At 42.1% G+C, this 19,960-nt stretch overlaps 1 protein-coding gene across 4 annotated transcripts in view; it reads left to right on the top strand.

Annotated features, from left to right (window-relative positions):
• The first annotated feature begins 2,372 nt into the window (after positions 1-2,372).
• Positions 2,373-19,960, top strand: part of NCAM1 (neural cell adhesion molecule 1) — a 362,053-nt gene continuing 344,465 nt past the window's right edge. For 3 of the 4 annotated variants that reach the window (XM_069741707.1, XM_069741709.1, XM_069741710.1), the window contains exon 1: positions 2,373-2,818. In XM_069741707.1, coding sequence (XP_069597808.1) covers positions 2,698-2,818 — 121 coding nt within the window. In that variant the 5' untranslated portion in view covers positions 2,373-2,697. The remainder of the gene's footprint in view (positions 2,819-19,960) is intronic. The other variant, XM_069741708.1, reaches the window with a different exon arrangement.

Below are 19,960 nucleotides of genomic sequence, written 5' to 3'. Positions count from 1 at the left end.
ACGTCCTCTACTTTACAGTATAGCTGTGTTTTTTTTTCTTGCAACAGGAATCTATGGTGGACAAATGCCATGGTTTCCATCCAGACAGTGGCCACTACCGACATATACATTATGGGAGAGAAGGAACATGAGGACTGGGCTCCAGCACCAATGAAAAATGTTAAAGCACAACTTTTACTGTGCAATATAAAACATTGTGATACAAAACCCCCCTAAAAATTAAGATCTATAAGCTTGCAAACATATATTATTTTCTGGTTAGCCAATAAAAGGTATCACTCTGAGAATACTTTTGTTATCATTGGGCAGAAAAGTATTCACATCGAACATTTTCTCGCAGATGCCTCTCCCATTTCTGACCTGGATAGCAGCCTACTGTGTTCCTACAGGCTATGCACCACACCCTGACCAAACAAGGTCTACCAGAGTTCCTATTTGAAGTCAAGCGATTTCACACTGAACTGTCCTGAATGGAAGGTGAGCAAATTGCCATTTTTTTCCTCCTTCCATATACAATTATGGCCTCGATTCATTGAGACCTGTGATCTTCTCCCCGGTCTTGAGGAGGTGTGGTGGAGTCAAACATCCCTGATTCATGTCTCTTCATGAATCTGGAGCATCTGATAAGGTGGCGTGCGCCTCGTTAGAAATCTCACTCCAGTCAGGGAGATTTCTGGAGTAGGGAACACCCCAGCTCATGAATTAGGGTATGTGCCCACGTAGGTTGGATCTCTGCGGATTTTTCCGCACCTGTTTTTGTAAATCCGCAGGTAAAACGCATTGCGGATTACCTGCGGATTTACCGTGGTTTTTGTGCGGATTCCACCTGCGGTTTTGCACCTGCGCATTCCTATTATGGAGCAGGTGTAACCCACAGCGGAATCCGCACAACGAATTTGCATGCTGCGGAACAACCAACGCAGCGTTTCCGCGTGTTTTTTTTTCTGCAGCATGTGCACTGCGGATTTTGTTTTCCATAGGTTTACATGCCACTGTACAATGCATCGAAAACTGCTGCAAATACGCAGCGTCATTACCGCTGGGGATCCGCAGCAAAATCCACGGCATGTGCACATAGCCTTAGATGAACTGCGATGTCACAACCTCTTCACACTAAGAAATTTTAAGACGCCAAAAGTTGCAAAGTTTTGCTGCGCCAAGTTGTGGCTTTTCAAGGCTTTAACTTCACTATTTGGACGTAAAAGCTTTGATGAATTGAGGTCCATGAGCGTACACACCCAAAAATGGCCGCAAACTAGGGTTGATCGAATAGCTTTGGATAAGTCCTTATCTGAATAGCTATAGAGCTTACCGAATAGCTGCCTCGGGAACCTGCATACCAGGAGCGCTCCCGATAATCATCTGTTCGGCACCATAGCTGCATGTGTCGCGGCTGTGTGACAGTCACAACAAACAGGCTCTCCATGCATGTGACTGTCACACAGCCGCGACACATGTAGCTACGGTGCCGAACAGCTGATTATCGGGAGCGCTCTAGGTATGCAGGTTCCCGAGGCAGCTATTCGGTAAGCGCTATAGCTATTCAGATAAGGACTTATCCGAAGCTATTCGATCAACCCTGCCGCAAACACATTGTGCATTTAGCATTACAGATTAAAACTAAGGCTATGTGCACACGTTGCGGATTTCCTGCGGATCCGCATTTTTTTTTTTTTACTGTGCAGAAACGCTGCAGATCCGCAAGTGATTTACAGTACAATGTAAATCAATGAAAAAAAAAATGCTGTGCTGATGGTGCGAAAAATTCCGCGCGGAAAAGCTGCGTGGAAGTAGCATGTCACTTCTTTTGTGCGCTTTTGTACCCATTCCATTATAGAAATCCGCAGGGGTAAAAAACGCAAGAAATCCGCATAAAAGACACACCTTCATTTTCTGACAAAAGATGCAGAATCCGCGTAAAAAAATTCCAGAGGCAAATCCGCAACGTGTGCACGTAGCCTAATAGTCCAAAACCATACCAGACTAGTTGGGTCCAAAAAAAATAAATAAAAATGAACTTAACTTTAAGCCACAGCTACCAAAACACCAGCAGAGAGCGAGCTCTATAGTATGCAAAAAAAATCAATAACCTCCTCTACCCCTTACTTTCTGGCAGTTCAATAAAAAAAAAAAAGACATCAATCTAACTCAGTTAAAAAAATAATTTAATTTTCTTCAGATCCTCCACTAACATTTGCTAGAAAAGAGGTAGTAAAGTAAGAAAAAAAAATCCATGCCATCTTTTTGCAGGCATCTGCATCTGCTCTCTTATCTCTCCCTCTCCCTCCAGTCTTGTGCCTGGCGGATGCTCAGTAATACTTGCACAGAGGCTGCGGAGGGATACTGCTGCTGGTCTCTTTCTCTTTGCATCCAGACACCCAACTTGGAGTTTCTGGCTGGGCGCATTGATCAGGTCTAGCTTGCTGGGGGTTGTGCTGAGGCTCAGACTGACTGTCACTCATTCTCTGATCACTGCCTGCAACACAGCAACAGAAGCAGCTGGCAAAATCCATTACAGAAAAAACAAAAAAAAAGCATTGCAAAATTCTGCAAAAAAAAAAAAAAGCAGCAAGACCTCATTTTTATATTTTCTTAATTTTTCTTTCTTTTTTGCTCTATAAAACAGCCTATTTTTTTATTTTTTTTTTTTGCAACCAAAGGAGAAAGAGGAGGAGGAGGAGGAGGGGGGGAATCTTAATGTTCATCTTTGGACCCATTGTAACGAATAGGAGCAGCAGGAGAAATTCCTCTGTCTGCAGATTTACAATGTTGCACACTAAGGATCTCATCTGGACTTTATTTTTCCTTGGAGCTGCAGGTATAGATGTATTTTAATGTTACAATATTTTCCTTCTGTTGCAATGTTTGTGTATTTTTTTTTCTGCATTGTTTATATTTTTTTTGCTATTGCAAGAAACATGATGATGCTGCTGCTGCTCTTTGTGTTGATGCCCCCTTCTAGCTGGATTTGGAGTGTCTTATTGTCTAATATTGTGATTGTCATTGACCCCCCCCCCTTTTGTTTGCCTATATCATGCTAAAAAAGAAATACCCCCCCAAAAAACCCTTGATTAATCCCCCTAGTATGCAGCAGCCATGCACATACATGGCAGGGCACATCATCCTCATCCTCCCTTGTCCTGGGTGGTGCTGCTGATGGATTTATTTCTCTACTGTCTATGCAAAACATGACAGGGATGTGTTGGGGGGGGGGGGGGGGGGTCATTATTGCTTCATTTAATCCTAAATATCTGCATAAAGGGAACTTTGGAGCTGCCCTTTGATTTTTTTTGACATCCCTCTTGCAGATTCCTATCCTGCAGCTTCTTCTCTATGTGATGTGGCTTTGGTTTAGCCAATGCAATAAATAGTAACAAGGAATGTGATTTTTTTTTCTCCCCCCCCCCCCCCACCTAAATATATATATATATATATATGCTGTGGTTGACAGAACTTCATTTTTTGGGTGTAAGTTCTTAGTGTGGTAATTGTGGTACCCAAGCTCTGAGTATAATGAAAGGCTATGGGTGGACTCCCTCCCTCGTCTCTCAGATTTGATGATGGTTGCAGCTTCTTGCATTGGATGTGTATGTGCCTCGTTATTATTAGCAGGAGAGGGGGGTCTTTATGTGATATATGAGGGGTTTTCTTTTTTTTTTTTTGGGGGGGGGGGGGGGTGCAGGGTTGCAAAAATGGTGTTTTGGGTGATGCCCCTCCATTAGAGGCTGGCACTTGTTTATGCCATTGAGGTTGTTGTGAAAAAATGTCAAACACATTGCAACAGTGCAGTGCTGTGGTAAGGAATGGACACACACTGGATACTGAGTAAAATGGAGGAGGAGGAGGAAGGCAGGTGGCATCTAGAGATATGTACCACGTCCCTTCATAATACATGTACGCCATTTCTCCTGTTATTTCTGTCACGCCGCCTAAATATGTCGCAGGATTCTAGCACCTTTTTGTTTCCTGAGGTAAAACATGACGGATATATATATTTTTTTTATTTTTACTGAGGTGATTGATGATGGAAGTCATGTTTTATGCACATTACAGTAGAGGGGGGTGGAGAAGCCACCATTCTGCGGTGTAAAGGACAGAGCTAATGTGTGTGTGCAGCGCGGAGCTCGGCTCTCTGCATTGTACCCGAGGTAACGACGAGCTCGAGGGTGGAGGCTTCTCTGCGCATGCGCCACAGGTTCCCCTTCCAGTTTTTTTTTTCCCCTCTCTTCCCTCTTTCAACCAATCAGCCGTGACCTTCATGGGCGGGAAAATGTTTCTTCTTCCCAGGGACCAACGTTACGTCCGTCCATCTCCTCAGTGAGGAAAGGCGGCGGCGCTGGTCTCCTCCTCCTCCTCCTCATCACCTCTTGTACCAGGGAGGGTGTGCGGAGGAGGCAGGCGAGATTGAGGAACCTATGGCTCTCTGGACTGTTTATTCTAAGAAAATAAATAATGTGTAGAAAGGAAATAAATAATAAAGATGGTGAAATGTGTCAAAAAAAGGGAAGGTATGAAAGTCAAGCTGACAGGATGAAGGGTGCAAATGTAATATATATATATATATATATATATATATATACATATGTACAGTATATATACTATAATTTTGTTTTTAAATAGAGCTTCTAGAAAACACATTTTTTGAGTGGACCATCCTATAGCCCGCATCAAATTTTTCAGCCCCACCATATTTGAAAATGGCTGCCCAGTCAGAATAGGATATTGCTTTTCCACAGTATAGATGATAAATGCTCTAATCGGTGGGGGTCAGGAAGATTTGGCAGAACTGAATTTATCACTGATAGGAAACGTTTACCGCAGATACAAAACGGCGTGGTAGGACGGATCCGCGACCGTCGCGACGTTCATGTCTTATGGGGCTGCCGGAAAAAGCCGAGTGCTTCACTGGACAGGCTGATAGGGAATGAATGGAGCCGCGGTCCAGCATGCGCACTGATGCCCCATTCTGATGAGCGCCGATCGGGGCAGGTTCCAGTGGTCGGACCCCCACCCATCAATAAGTTATCACCCGTACTGTGCATAGGTGATCATTTGCTTTCAATGGACAACCCCTTTAAGCATGCATGCCATTTTATTTAAAAATGGATTGCCTCTCCACTAATATGGAGCATTACAGTACCCCATTATTGGGGCCGGCTGGTTCCGGCAAAATTTGTTCAATTTCATCTGGCGCATTTGATTAGATTAAATATGGTACAAACTGAATTTGTCCCGATGGTTAAAAATAACCTCATTATACTCGCCGTTCCTCACAGTTCCCCCGGTACTCGGTGCTGATCTTCTTTTGGCGCCCAATTCTGGCACTGAGGCAGGTCTGTGATGATTGGGCCCATGCGTTCTTGTGGGTGTTAGGGCGGCATGACCGTGCGAGGCTAAAAATCACAGATCTTAGCTTGTCCTCAGCAATGGAACGCTGGGAGAACACAAGACCGGTTCGAGGGCTAGGGCGCTGAGGCGGAATATGACGGCGTTGAGGCTTAGCTGCCATTTTGCTGGAATCATGTGAATGGAATACCGTAAAAAATATGTTTTTTGGCATAAATGGAGAGACAGTGGAAGAGACTCAGCCCGGCATCTCCTCGATTCTCTTGATCCCAGAAGCCTTACCCCAGGTGGACGAATACTGACGACCTCTCTTTTCAATATGTCATCAATTCTTCAGCTTGGAGCAGCCACTTAATCCTTTTCAAACCTGGGAATTTTCCATTTTTGCTTTTTGTTTTCCCTTCTCTTCATTCAAGAACCATAACTTTTTATAAAAAAATTTTTCCCTTCGACATAGCCGGCTGTAGGCTTGTTTTTGTTTTTTTTTGTTTTACTTTTTAAAGGACACTATACATTTTACAATCTAATGTACTGACAAACAGAAAAAGTATCCAGGTCTGGGTGACTTCCGCCTATGCACTGTATGATCCTTCACATAGCTCCCTATATACAGTATGAGCCCCAACATATCCCCTCTATATACAGTATGACCCCGCACATAGCCCCTTTATACACAGTATGAGCCTTCACACAGTCCCCCCATATGTACAGTATGAGACCCTTATAGCCCTTCTATTTACAGTATGACACCTGTGTATAATGTGAGCCTCAACAGTCTTTGTACAGTATGAGCTTCTACATAGTCCCCCTATGTACAGTATGAGCTTCTACACAGACCTCTATGTACAGTATGAGCTTCTACATAGTCCCCCTATGTACAGTATGAGACACATATATGGTATGAGACACCACATAGCCCCTCTATATACAGCATAAACCCTCACATATCCCCCCTATATACAGTATGAGCCTCTAAACAGTCGCCCTGTGTACAGTATGAGCCCCCACATAGCCCCTCTATATACAGCATGAACCCTCACATAGCCCCTGTGCAGTCTGAGCCTCTACACCGACCCTATGTACAGTATGAGCCTCTACAGTCCCCCCATGTACAGTATGAGCCTCTACAGTCCCCCCATGTACAGTATGAGCCTCTACAGTCCCCCTATGTACAGTATGAGCCTCTACAGTCCCCCTATGTACAGTATGAGCCTCTACAGTCCCCCTATGTACAGTATGAGCCTCTACAGTCCCCCTATGTACGGTATGAGCCTCTACAGTCCCCCTATGTACAGTATGAACCCACACAATCCTCCTAAGTACAATATGGGACCCCCACATAGATGGATGTGGTCCGCGAGTCGTACTTTTTGCCAGGTTTGGCTTTGATATTCTGTTCTTTTTTTTTTGCGCTGAGAACTGTAGTTTTTATTGATACCGTAAATCTACAATTCGGGCTTTTATTCCCCACCTGGGTCATTTATGGAGCGATATTGCACCACGTGATATTGGATTTATTTTCATGCATATGGCGGGCACTAAAACTTACAGGTGTACTCAAGGACAAGTGTACAGTATTTAGTAACCCTCTTCCTTGTATGTGGCACAAATGGATTTGAGCGAATACATTTTGGACAGAGAGGTCAGTGAAGGCGCATACACCTGCACAATCTGAAGAGGACTTGTAGGGTTATTGTAACACATAGGGGGCCTATGGGGGCTGGATTAGGATAAAGGAGAGTGAAATAAGAGCCAGTGCATAATGGATTTGGATGCATTGTATTCTACAACAGCTTTGACCTTTTGCTCCTTCCCTACAAGTAGTTGCCCTTGCATGACAATGCCTTCATTTACCCTTGTGTTTGTTACAACCTTTTAGGACTTTTCAGAGGTGATTTATAGGGCAAGCAGATGGCTTTTTTTCTCTCTCCTCAATCCCCCTGTGCTTTAGGAAAAGGGCATCTGTGCAAAAATAGGGCTAAAAAAAAAGGATGAGGTGTACGTCCAATAATGTAACTTTAGCTGAGCATCTGCATTTAATCAATTTAACTAGTATTGTGTGAATATTTTTGTTCATTAAATTCTCAATTTTACTACAACATATGTTAAAATTTAGTCAAATATTTTCATTTTCAGTTGCATCCAACTTTTCGTACATTAAAAAAAAATGGGTTTGTATAATTTGTTTGGGAGAGAAGGGAAAAGCTGAAGCAATTGTTGTGGGGGTTGAAACTTGCAGCACCTGCTGCAATCCTGTCTGCAGGGAGTTGTGAAAAAAATGAGCTTCAGACACAGTAAGGCCTTTCCCTTGGGGATCACTTTAAAGAAAACAAGTCTGTGTATGATGAAAGTATGTTTATTTGGCCATGTTTCTTTTAAATATTCCAAATAATCCTTTCATTGTAAATGTTTTAGTCACTCACACGGATCATTGATATAGTGTCTCTGCTGCTTTGCAGTGCAATAATAGTGGTTTGAATGATAGTGGTTTGTGTCTAGAACCTGGCATGTCTGTCTAGGTCAACAAAAGGGTCTACCTGCAGTGTTCATTCAGAAAAACAAAACCTTTATAATTTAATTTAAAAAAAAAAATCATAAAAAATATATATTTAACGTTATTTTTTTTTAATTTTCAAGTTGGCTATAAATTTAGAAAAATCAGAAATCTTGAGGATTTTCTCAGGAAATGTCTGCATACTTTCCGGACGTGTGCACATAGCCTAATTGTGCTATTGTGTCAGCATTAGTTTATGACTTTTTCTTCTATGCAGAAGACTTTTCAACAGTCTCAGTACCATCAGGCACTAGATTAAAATGACCGGTAACATACAGTAGATAAAACAGGATCAGGCATTTACAATGTCACAGCTCACCTCCTCCTCCTGTTCAATGACTAATGATACCTCTATATACAGTAGATATCACAGGATCCACCGTTCACAATAGGTGATGTCACAGCTCACCTCCTCCTCCTGTACAATGACTGATAACACCTCTATATACAGTAGATAACACAGGATCCACCATTCACAATAGGTGATGTCACAGCTCACCTCCTCCTGTACAATGACTGATAACACCTCTATATACAGTAGATAACACAGGATCCACCATTCACAATAGGGGATGTCACAGCTCACCTCCTCCTCCTGTACAATGACTGATAACACCTCTATATACACCAGGTAACACAGTAAATAACACAGGATCGTCCAACACTAAGGTTTTCATGGACTATCTTTCGGACAGTTCACATATTTGATGATTAGCTGAGATCTTATAGGAGGAACTGATCTACGGATAAAGTTTAGGCCATCAGTATCACAGTAGTGGACAACCCCTTTAAGTATCAGTTGTAGATGACTTTGCTTGACGTCACGGCTTGTCACCAATGTAACGGGTTTGCTATGGCCTCTTCCATGAGGATGATATTCTGTGTTATTATATGGTTACTTTTAGATTATATACCTTCTTTATAGTGAGGCTGAAGAATGTTTTGTCACTCACTGCTCCTAGGTGTTAAGACTGAGAGCCCTGGGAGTTAACATGTAATTGGATCTGTTTGTGTTCAGCAGATTAGTCCCATATAGCAGCATCCACAGCCTCAGACCAGTAATCATGGTCCTACCTGGACTTTAAAAGATTATACATTGCATGCTTCCAAATATCTATGCCAAAGGCAATGAAAATTATTAATAAGAATATTGCAAATAACAACACGTCCATAATTTAAAAGCCTCGTTTTCTGGCTTTTGTAGACATAAATAGATATTACCTCATCCTCGTTACAGCAAAAGATAAAAAGAGAAAATTCCCAGGAGGTGTCAAGTGGAAAAACAATAATTGGTTTAGGTTAATGAGGGCAAAACTTTAAAAAATGGCTGCCATTTCTTCAATGTAAAGTTAGCATGGCAGAACTTCATGTTCCCCATTGCTTTACCGTATATGTTCGTGCTATGTAGAAAAGGATGATTATTATATTAAACTAGATGGTAGCCCGATTCTAACGCATCGGGTATTCTAGAATATGTATAGTAGTATATAGCACAGCCCACACAGTATATAACACACCCCACGTAGTATATAACACAGGCCACGTAGTATATAGCACAGCCACGTAGTATATAGCACAGCGCACGTAGTATATAGCACAGAGACGTAGTATATAACACAGGCCTTGCAGTATATAACACAGCCACATAGTATATTGCATAGCCACATGGTATATAGCACAGCCCACGTAGTATAGCACAGAGATGTAGTATATAATACAGCCCACGCAGTATATAATACAGCCCACGTAGTATATAACACAGCCCACGTAGTATATAACACAGCCCACGTAGTATATAGCAATGTGGGCACCATATCCCTGTTAAAAAAGAATCAAAATAAAAAATAGTTATATACTCACCTTCCGCTGGCCCCCTGATCCAGCCCAGGCATTTACCGATGCTCCTCGCAACGCTCCGGTCCCAAGAATGCATTGCGGCAATAACACGTGATGATGTAGCGGTCTCACGAGACTGGTACTTCATCATCTCGTGAGACCGCAACGTCATATCCGGTCATTGCCGCAATGCATTCTTGGGACCAGAGCATCGCGAGGAGCGAGAAAGGCGCCGGAAGGTGAGAATATAATGATTTTTTATTTTTTTTTATTATTTTTAACATTAGATCTTTTTACTGTTGATGCTGCATAGGCATCACACAGGGTTAATAGCAGCGTTAACAGACTGTGTTACACCGCGTTATGCCGTGGTGTAACATAGTCCGTTTAACGGACTGCTAAACCGCTATGGGGGCATTGACTGGGGAGTAGGGAGGGGGCACTGAATGGAGGGGAGTAGAGAAGGGCGAATTTGCGGCCGGACTGTGCCTGTCGCTGATTGGTCGCGACCGGCAGGCCGCGACCAATCAGCGACGCGGGATTTCCGTTACAGACAGACAAACAGACGGAAGTAACCCTTAGACAATCTACTATATAATTGTCTAAGGTTCACTTCCGTCTTTCTGTCTGTCACGGAAATCCCAAGTCGCTGATTGGTCGCAGCAAAACGGCCATGACCAATCAGTGACGGGCACAGTCCGGCGGCAAAATGGCCGCTCTCTACTCCCCTGCAGTCAGTGCCCGCTCCATACTCCCCTCCAGTCAGCGCTCACACAGGGTTAATGGCTGCGTTAACGGACCGCATTATGCCGCGGTGTAACGCACTCCGTTAACGCTGCTATTATCCCTGTGTGACCAACTTTTTACTATTGATGCTGCCTATGCAGCATCAATAGTAAAAAGATCTAATGTTAAAAATAATAAAAATATAAAATCACATACTCACCCTCCGTCGCCCCCCGGACCAAGCTCCTCGCGACGCTCCGGTGACCGGTCCATGCATTGCGGTCTCACGAGATGATGACGTAGCGGTCTCACGAGACCGCTATGTCATCATCTCACGAGACCGTAATGCACTCTTGGGACCGGAGCGTCGGTAAACGCCTGGGCTGGATCCAGGGGGCCGACGGAAGGTGATTATATAACTATTTTTTATTTTAATTATTTTTTTAACAGGGATATGGTGCCCAAATTGTTATATACTACGTGGGCTGTGTTAGATACTGTGTGGGCTGTGTTATATACTACATCTCTGTGCTATATACTATGTGGCTGTGGTATATATTACATGGCTGGGGAATATACTACATCGCTGTGCTCTATACTACGTGGCCTGTGTTCTATAGTGCATGGGCAGTGTTATATACTACGTCTCTGTGCTATATACTATGTGGCTGTGCAATATATTACGTGGCTGTGCAATATACTACGTGGCTGTGCAATATACTACGTGGCTGGGCAATATACTACGTGGTGGTGTTATATACTACGTGGCTGTGCTACATACTACGTGGCTACGCAATATACTACGTGGGCTGTGTTAGATACTGCGTGGGCTGTGTTATATAATAATAATAATAATTTTATTTATATAGCGCCAACATATTCCGCAGCGCTTTACAAATTATAGAGGGGACTTGTACAGACAAACATTACAGCATAACAGAAATACAGTTCAAAACAGATATACTACGTCTCTGTGCTATATACTATGTGGCTGTGCTATATATTACGTGGCTGTGCAATATACTACGTGGCTGGGCAATATACTACGTGGCTGGGCAATATACTACGTGGCTGGGCAATATACTACGTGGCTGGGCAATATACTACGTGGGCTGTGTTATATACTACATGGCTGGGCAATATACTACATGGGCTGTGTTATACGCTACTTGGCTGTGCTATATTTCTCTGCTGTATCTGTGCATCATGAATTGTGGTATGTGTTAAAAAGGGGGGCCCCACTGAGACTTCTTTCGCCCGGGGCCCTCAAAAATCTGGAGCCGGCCCTGGCTTCACTGATTGTTCGCAGCCGGGTGTGACCAATCAGCGACAGGCGCAGTCCGCACGCGAATTGGTGCGGAATTTGAACCACACTTCGCTAATTGGTCGTGGCCGTCCGAATCCTGTGTATAAATTGCATTATTCTAAAAACTTCATAAATAAACTACATACATATTCTAGAATACCCGATTCGTTAGAAATCGGGCGACCATCTAATTTATATATATATATATATATATTATTATTATTTTATTTTTAGATCAATTATATGAATGCAGAGTTTTCGTCTTTTCTCTGTACCACTCACTAACTCGATACAGATATTGTCCTCATTAATATTTTTTGTGCTTGTCTTATTTATTGTGCCAGATATGCAAACAATTTATCAGTGACTTTTTTTCTCTTTATATTATGATCGTTGTAAAACAAATAAATAAAAAAAAAGAAGTTATTTTGCTTAGTAAGTCTGTGGTTGAAGGTCGACTGAAACAGTATTTGGTAAACTTGGCATGGTGCCTTTTTTAGCACGGTTTAATATATTCTTTTATAAAGATGTAAATTGCAAGTAGCATAAATAAGATTTGTTGTTTTTATATATTTTTTTATGGTAAATTTGATAAAGACATTGCATGAAAAAAAAACATAAAATCTCCAAAATTCAGACAGGTAAAAAAATACATCTGGGTAGAATATTCTTTTTACCAAGGACTTTCATATCAAGGCTTGGACTGGCCCACAGGAGAATCCTCCGGTGGGCCCTGTGCAGTAGTGGGCCACCACACCCCTATATGAGCACAGTATACTTGAATCACTATGTACAGACCAAGGTCTGACTGCGCCCTTATTCATTCAACAATCTACCCAGTTCATTGTTATATAAATTTGTGATTGAGGATAATGTCACATTTGCATGTAGCTAAAAAGTGGGACCCTGGAGTCGGTTACTGGTGGGCTCTTGGCATTCCAGTCCATTTCTGATCATATCCAAAGTGCAACAGAATAAAAAAATAAATTGAAGGATAATCATTGATCCAGGCTGTAAGCTCCAGTCCAGTCCACACTGCTTCCAATAGTAGCCTGCATTCCGCTGATAGACACCAACGCATTTCACCTACCCTGTAGCCTCTGGATTTTGTAATGAGAATGGTCCAATGGATAAAAAAAGCATTCTTGATGTAATGATAGTCAATTGCTTTTTACTGTTGTATTTATTAAAGGGGTTGTCTCAGAATAGACAGTGGAGAAATATTGCTAGGATATTGCTAGGATATTCCGTTACTTTCTAATTGGCAGTGATTTGACCACTATGACTTCTATTTATTGCCAAAGTGGCACTATGAAAATGCTGTAAGAGTTTGCCTCCTGTCAACTTGATTTTTTTTTTTTTATCTACAGCAATAAACCAGGTGAACATATTCAAACCAGGTGAACATATTCGCTCAACTCTAATCCTGTGTAAAGGAGCCTTTATGTGGATAAAAGAATGCATCAAAGTAGTATTTTCTCTTAGGCTACGTTCACATTAGCGTTGCGCGCCGTTGCGTCGGCGACGCAACGGCGACGCAACGCGCAACGCACCAAAAACACGCGCAAAAACGCTGCGTTTTGCGACGCGTGCGTCGTTTTTTGACGAAAATCGGACGCACGAAAAATGCAACTTGTTGCATTTTCGTGCGTCCGACGCTAGCGTCGAAAACGACGCACATGTCGAAAAACGCAAACAAAAAAACGCACGCGTCCCCTATGTTAAACATAGGGGCGCTGCGTCGCCGACGCAACAGCGACGCAGATTAGCGTAACGCTAATGTGAACGTAGCCCTAGATCTTGAAACTTGTTCTGGAGGAAACTGAGCCATACCCTCCTAGACAATTGAGGGAGGGATCTTACGCAGCATATATACCATAGCTTTTCCACCCATTGCATAAATGTGCAAACTCTTAATGTGCAACTAAACCTTTATTATTTTTACTTAGTTATCTTCCAGGCATTTAAAAGTTATGCATTTTTGTAATGTGTTACATTACCTTGTCTTCCTTCTCTCCCAAGCACCTTGCTGCAGTGCTCAATATCCAGTTTATGACCTTTTAGAAGCTTCTTACAACTGCTGTTCGGCATTATCTGTATGATGTATTCAAACAATCTGTGTACTGGAATTCCTCAGTCTCAGTGGAGGGGTGAGGAGAGGAATGATCCAGAAAGGAAAAGTCCCCTACACAAACTGGTTGAATATAGTGTACTGATATTGGCGAGCAGCAGCTGAAAGGAACTTCTAAAGGAAGCTTTGTGAAACAGCACTGCAACCCAATGCTTGGCAGACACAAAAGGTAATGAAAGTATATTACAAAAAGTCATAACTTTGCAATTTCTAAAGGATTATTAAAGAGTAACAGTTTTTTCTTAAATCAGTAATATACATGAAAATAATTACGTTTTGCATTATATCATTATGACTCCAGTAAAGCGCTGTGGAAATTAATGACACTATAAAACCAAGTAAAACAAATATATCAGAGAAATTATCTTTATTCTCGAAATTCTCAATTCAGGGGTAAAATCTGTTTTCTGTGAATATATATTTTCTAATTACTGAGATAGGAGATGACAGTTGGTGCTCATAAAGTTCTATGGAGAAATGTAACTGTTGGGTCAGTAGAACTTGCAGCAGAATATCTGTGTTTGCCTTTAGCTTTTCCATCCCCCTTTCTTCATAGAACTTCATAATCACTATTGTTGTTTCCTGTCTTGGTAATGGGAAAATCTTCATTCAATACAATTTTTACCCATGAATTGACAGTGAACCATTAAAGATGCAATTGAGCTTAGAGAATGATACTGTACTTAGCTTATTCAAGATACCCAACATTGTCTGTTGGAAAAGAGGTCCTTATACACATTAGGTTGTCAGCCCATTTGTCACGTAGTAACTAGGGACTGTGGCACCTACCCAATCCCTCGAACTAGGAGAACCCTGGTCTATCCCAGTCCCCGGATTACGCCTGAAGGTGAAGACATCCAGGGTCAAGTGCCTTGCCATGCTCCTATATCAAGCCTTATCTGTTCCCTCCTCCACCCAGGGAGGTGTGAGGCCAATGTGTATAGGATATCACTTACTAGACAAACAAGCTAAATGGACAGGGATAAATGAAAACTACAATCATACAAAATACACTCACCAAACAACACAGTGTAAAGGTGCCGTCACATTTAGCGACGCTGCAGCGATCTAGACAACGATGCCGATCGCTGCAGCGTCGTTGTGTTTTCGCTGGAGAGCTGTCACACAGACAGCTCTCCAGCGACCAACTATGCGAAGTCCCCTGGTAACCAGGGTAAACATTGGGTTACTAAGCTCAGGGCCATGCTTAGTAACCCGATGTTTACCCTGGTTACCAGTGTAAATGTCAAAAAAACAAACAAACAGTACATATTTACATTCCGGTGTCTGTCCCCTGGCGTTCTGCTTCCCTGCACTGAACTGTGAGCGCCGGCTGGCCGTAAAGCAAAGCGGTGACGTCACCGCTGTAATCTGCTTTACGGCCGGCCGGCGCTGACAGTGCAGGGAAGCAGAACGCCGAGGGACGCGACAGACACCGGAATGTAAGTATGTAGTGTTTGGTTTTTTTTACATTTACACTGGTAACCAGGGTAAACATCGGGTTACTAAGCATGGCCCTGAGCTTAGTAACCCGATGTTTAACCTGGTTACCAGTGAAGACGTCACGCCGAGTCAGCGATGTCTGCGGGAGATCCAGCGACGAAATAAAGTTCTGGACTTTCTGCTCCGACCAACGATGTCACAGCAGGATCCAGATCGCTGCTGCGTGTCAAACTGAATGATATCGCTATCCAGGACGCTGCAACGTCACGGATCGCTAGCGATATCGTTGTTAAATTGGTCAGTGTGAAGGTACCTTAAGGTAGGGGAGGAATAGGACAGTGAAACCAAATAGGAGGATGAGCACACAGAAAAAACTTCATTCAACAATCTCCTGAACAACTCTCCAAACTCAAACTTCACCTCCAACTCCTAACCAGGCAGTAAGAACTAACATTGGCAATTGCCAAGTGCCAGTGGCGAGCATATATCGCAAAGCAGAGTGGCCAACACTGAACAGCTGAGACAATCTAGATTGTTGATCATCTGAACTGATTAACCCTTGCAGTGCCAGCAAAGAAAAAAAACTGCACTGTTTAATAAGATGGTGAAGAAGTTCTAATCAGTGCAGGAGTACGTGAAACCAGACACCACAATCTTCTGGCCCCTCTCTGTCGCGGTATTCCTGTAACACCATCCTTCAAAATCTTTGGGTTCGGCTATCATTTATCTACTATGGACCATGGGCAGCATGGATCTATGGACATGTTCCCTGTAATAGGCGCAAGGTCCACGAAATAATATACTTATTAAATAAAGATGATTAAATTAGACCTAAATCGTCAATATAGTGTGACTTACTAAAACATAATTAGGCGTAACTTTAGCAGTCATTATTTAGAACAATCTGAAGTCGGTGACATGAGGCAAATCTCTGGTTTTAAGTAGTAGTAGTAGTAGTAGTAGTAATGCATTGGAAGACACAGTTTACCATCCCCCTTGAGCAGCACCACAAAAGGCCTTTGTCCAGAGAAGTCCTCTTTTGTGATGCAAGTATAATGAGGGAAAAATGTCAAAAGCTCCTTGTTTATTTGTTATGTAGATTGGGGTCAGTGGTCCTTTGTGAAACTTTGTATCTGTGTAAAATTGTTATTACCAAATTACATTTGACCATGGATAGTAACAATACACATAAGACTGCACCATTAGTAGAAGGGAGGGTTTTCCACATGTTATACTCAGTATTGGTCTCATAGCTTAGTAATCTTTTGGGTTTGTTGTAATTGTTTTTTTTTTTATATCATAAAAAGAAATTCGTCAGCACAAAATGACTGTTCAGACCAAGCACTGCACTTTGTATGGGACATAACCTTAGTAAAAAAAATCATACCTTTAGTGTTCAAATCTGTTGCTGGTTTTACCAGGAATCTTTCTTTATTCATGCATACTAATGATGGGCTTGGTACACCGATGGCCGAGCGGCTCAGCGCATCTTCTTAGTTTCCATCTTCCCTGATTGACAGCTCTGTATCAACAGGCAAAACTAGATCAAAATCAAGTTGTTTCATTTTGTGCCTCCTTAGCATATTTGAATTAAGTTCAATTTCTCGCAAAAGCACCAATAGATTTAGACGTCAAAAGTACAAATTGTTTTCAGGTAAATGTCACCTACGAGGTTCTGTGCTTGGTTTGAGCAGTCATTTTGCACCGACAGATTTCGTACTGACAGTTTCCCTTTAAAAGGAATTTGTCACCTGCTTAAATTGTTTGAAAATATGCTTTGAAAATCCTTTTCTAACTATTTCTACCTTAGTTTCAAATATGTTGGGGACCATTATCTCATAGCAGATAGCTCCTACAGACTTGATGCAGGCCACTTTGCTTAGCAGGTACCAGAGGCACCATGATAGTCACATTTTTAAGTTATATATATATATATATATATAGGAATCTGAGCTTACAACAGGGTTCCCCTGGTATGGGATAATGGATTAGCTGAGTGAGCCAGGGACCCGAGTGGTCATCCGTAGCAGAGTCAATAACTGGAGGAACAGAATTTGGGACAGAAGTCATAGAAATAGGTGGGGTCAGGAGGTCAGTAAACACAGGCTAAATAGGCCAAGGGCAAAATCAGGGGGACAAATAAAGTCATGGTCAAAAGCCAAGATAGAATCAGGATCTAGACTACAAAAATAAAGCTCAACAAAGCTCGGAATAAACCAAACAATAAATGGCAACTACCAGCAGAGACTGTTGAGAGTTTAATAGGGATCTGCGGAAAAAGGAAAAATAAATAGCAAAATGAATTGTCATTATAAACTCCTAAATACTTTTAATTGGTAAAATCAGAATAGTATTGTGTACGGAGGAACAAGATGGCTGCTGCCTTGTTACCTTGATAAAAGCATGTTCTAGAGCAGTGTTCCCCAAGTCCGGTCCTCAAGAGCCACCAACAGGTCATGTTTTCAGGATTTCTTTAGTATTGCACAGGTGATAATTGCATCATCTGCACAGGCAATAATTCCATCACCTGTGCAATACTAAGGAAATCCTGAAAACAGGACCTGCTGGTGGCTCTTGAGGACCGGACTTGGGGAACATTGGTCTAGAGTGTTAGAATGCCTATAGAATGTGCCGTAGGAAGCTCCACCCGTCCCATCACCTTTAGGAAGATGTGCTGCTATCGTATGTAACACTGGAGTGCTGAGGGGAGAAGAGAACACTCACCTTTTACAAGACTTTCACGAGTGTTGTCCCAGGGAATTTATAACTACATTTCTACATTGGTTTCCTAGAAGTCCATTCTGTGGATTCACCATGCTGAACAGAATGAGTAGGAAGAGGTTAGCGGAATGTAATTAGTTTTTTTGCATTTAGAAAATAAGAAGTGTATTGGACCGCACAGGTTATATCGCACGTGTTAATTTGGACTTTTATGGAGCACCTTGGAGAGATTGGAGAGGTAACTCTTTAGGTGAGGCTTAACAAAAAAAAAAAAATCACTAATTTCACTATCCCCCTTTTTTTAACAGAGTTTCTTTGTGGACAACCTTCTGCCTCTTCTGTATCCTATACACAGGATAGGTGATAAATATGTGACCACTGGAGATCCCACCGGTGTAACTTTCACGGATTACAAAATTGGAGGTTCTAGGAGGTTCTCGGTTCTGTGGTCCTGCGTCCATGGACTACCAATGTGGGCTGCTAGGCCAATGTCCTGCAAATCTTTTTTGCTCAATTCTAGTCAGTAGTTTCATTCATTACAGTAAGGCAAAGTTCACACTAGGCGTTTCCGCAGCGCAAATTTTCAGCTGCGTTTCAGAGTACCAGCAAAGTCTGTGATATTTCAGAAATCTCACGCACACATCTTAGTTTTTTCGTCATCAGGATTTTGTGTTTTTTTTTTTTTTTTTTTTGAACAATGGAGCATATCACTTTTTTTCACCCATTAAAATGAATGGGTGGTGAAAAATACCGTAGCTGAAAAAACCTGATTCTATAGAATAGGACTTTTTTTCAACTCTAAACTTTATCAGCATGCACAAGAGACATCTAGCGTGCCAAAACCGCATCAAAAACAAGGCAAGACAAACATGCATTTTTCAGCAGCTTCTTTCTTGGCAATAGATCAGGTTTTGCTGCAGGAAAAAGAAAAAAAAAAAACACTGAAAAAAACGGCTAGTATGATCTTACCCTAATAGGCAAGTGCTGCGAATGCAACTGCATGGTTCTGCTATCCTTCTGGCTGTTTCCTTTGTGAAGAACCTTAAAGGGAACCTGTCACCTGAATTTGGCGGGACCGGTTTTCGGTCATATGGGCGGAGTTTTCAGGTGTTTGATTCACCCTTTCCTTACCCGCTGGCTGCATGCTGGCCGCAATATTGGATTGAAGATCATTCTCTGTCCTCCGTAGTACACGCCTGCGCAAGGCAAGATAATGATATCTTGCTCACAGAGTATTGTAGCTCTGCCCTACAACAAGCAGAGATCTTAAGGGTCTGTGCACACATTGCGGATTTTGCTGCGGATCTGCAGCAGTTTTCCATGCGGTGTACAGTACCATGTAAACCTATGGAAAACCAAATCCGCAGTGCACATGCTGCGGAAAATAACACGCGGAAACGCTGCAGTTTACATTCCGCAGCATGTCAATTCTTTGTGCGGATTCCGCAGCGTTTTACACCTGCTCCTCTATAGGAATCCGCAAGCGAAATCCGCACAAAAAACACAGAAAATCCACTGTTAATCCGCGGGTAAAACGCAGTGTGTACACGCACACGGATCCGCAACGTGGGCACACAGCCTAACAATGATGATATATTGATATATCAGTTACATAAGAAAGTTGTTAAACTTTTTATTACACGAGTCATAAACCCTATTTATAGAAGCCAGAAACCAAACGTTAGACTACGTTCCCATGATTAGGTTTTGGTGAGTTTTTTTTCAGCTGCGTATTTTTCGAAAAACAGGCAAGTAACCAATTTTACTTAATGGATGCAGAAAATAATGCAACATCAAAAAGATCAACCCGAGAGTATGTTCCCATATCAAGAATTTTACACAAAATGTGGTGGCAAAACAAGGGTCAAAACCAATGACAATCTGCACTCCATGCATC

This window comes from Ranitomeya imitator, chromosome 10, assembly GCF_032444005.1.
Source record: "Ranitomeya imitator isolate aRanImi1 chromosome 10, aRanImi1.pri, whole genome shotgun sequence".
Lineage (NCBI taxonomy): Eukaryota > Metazoa > Chordata > Amphibia > Anura > Dendrobatidae > Ranitomeya > Ranitomeya imitator.
This window is presented reverse-complemented; position numbering and strand designations above follow the sequence as displayed.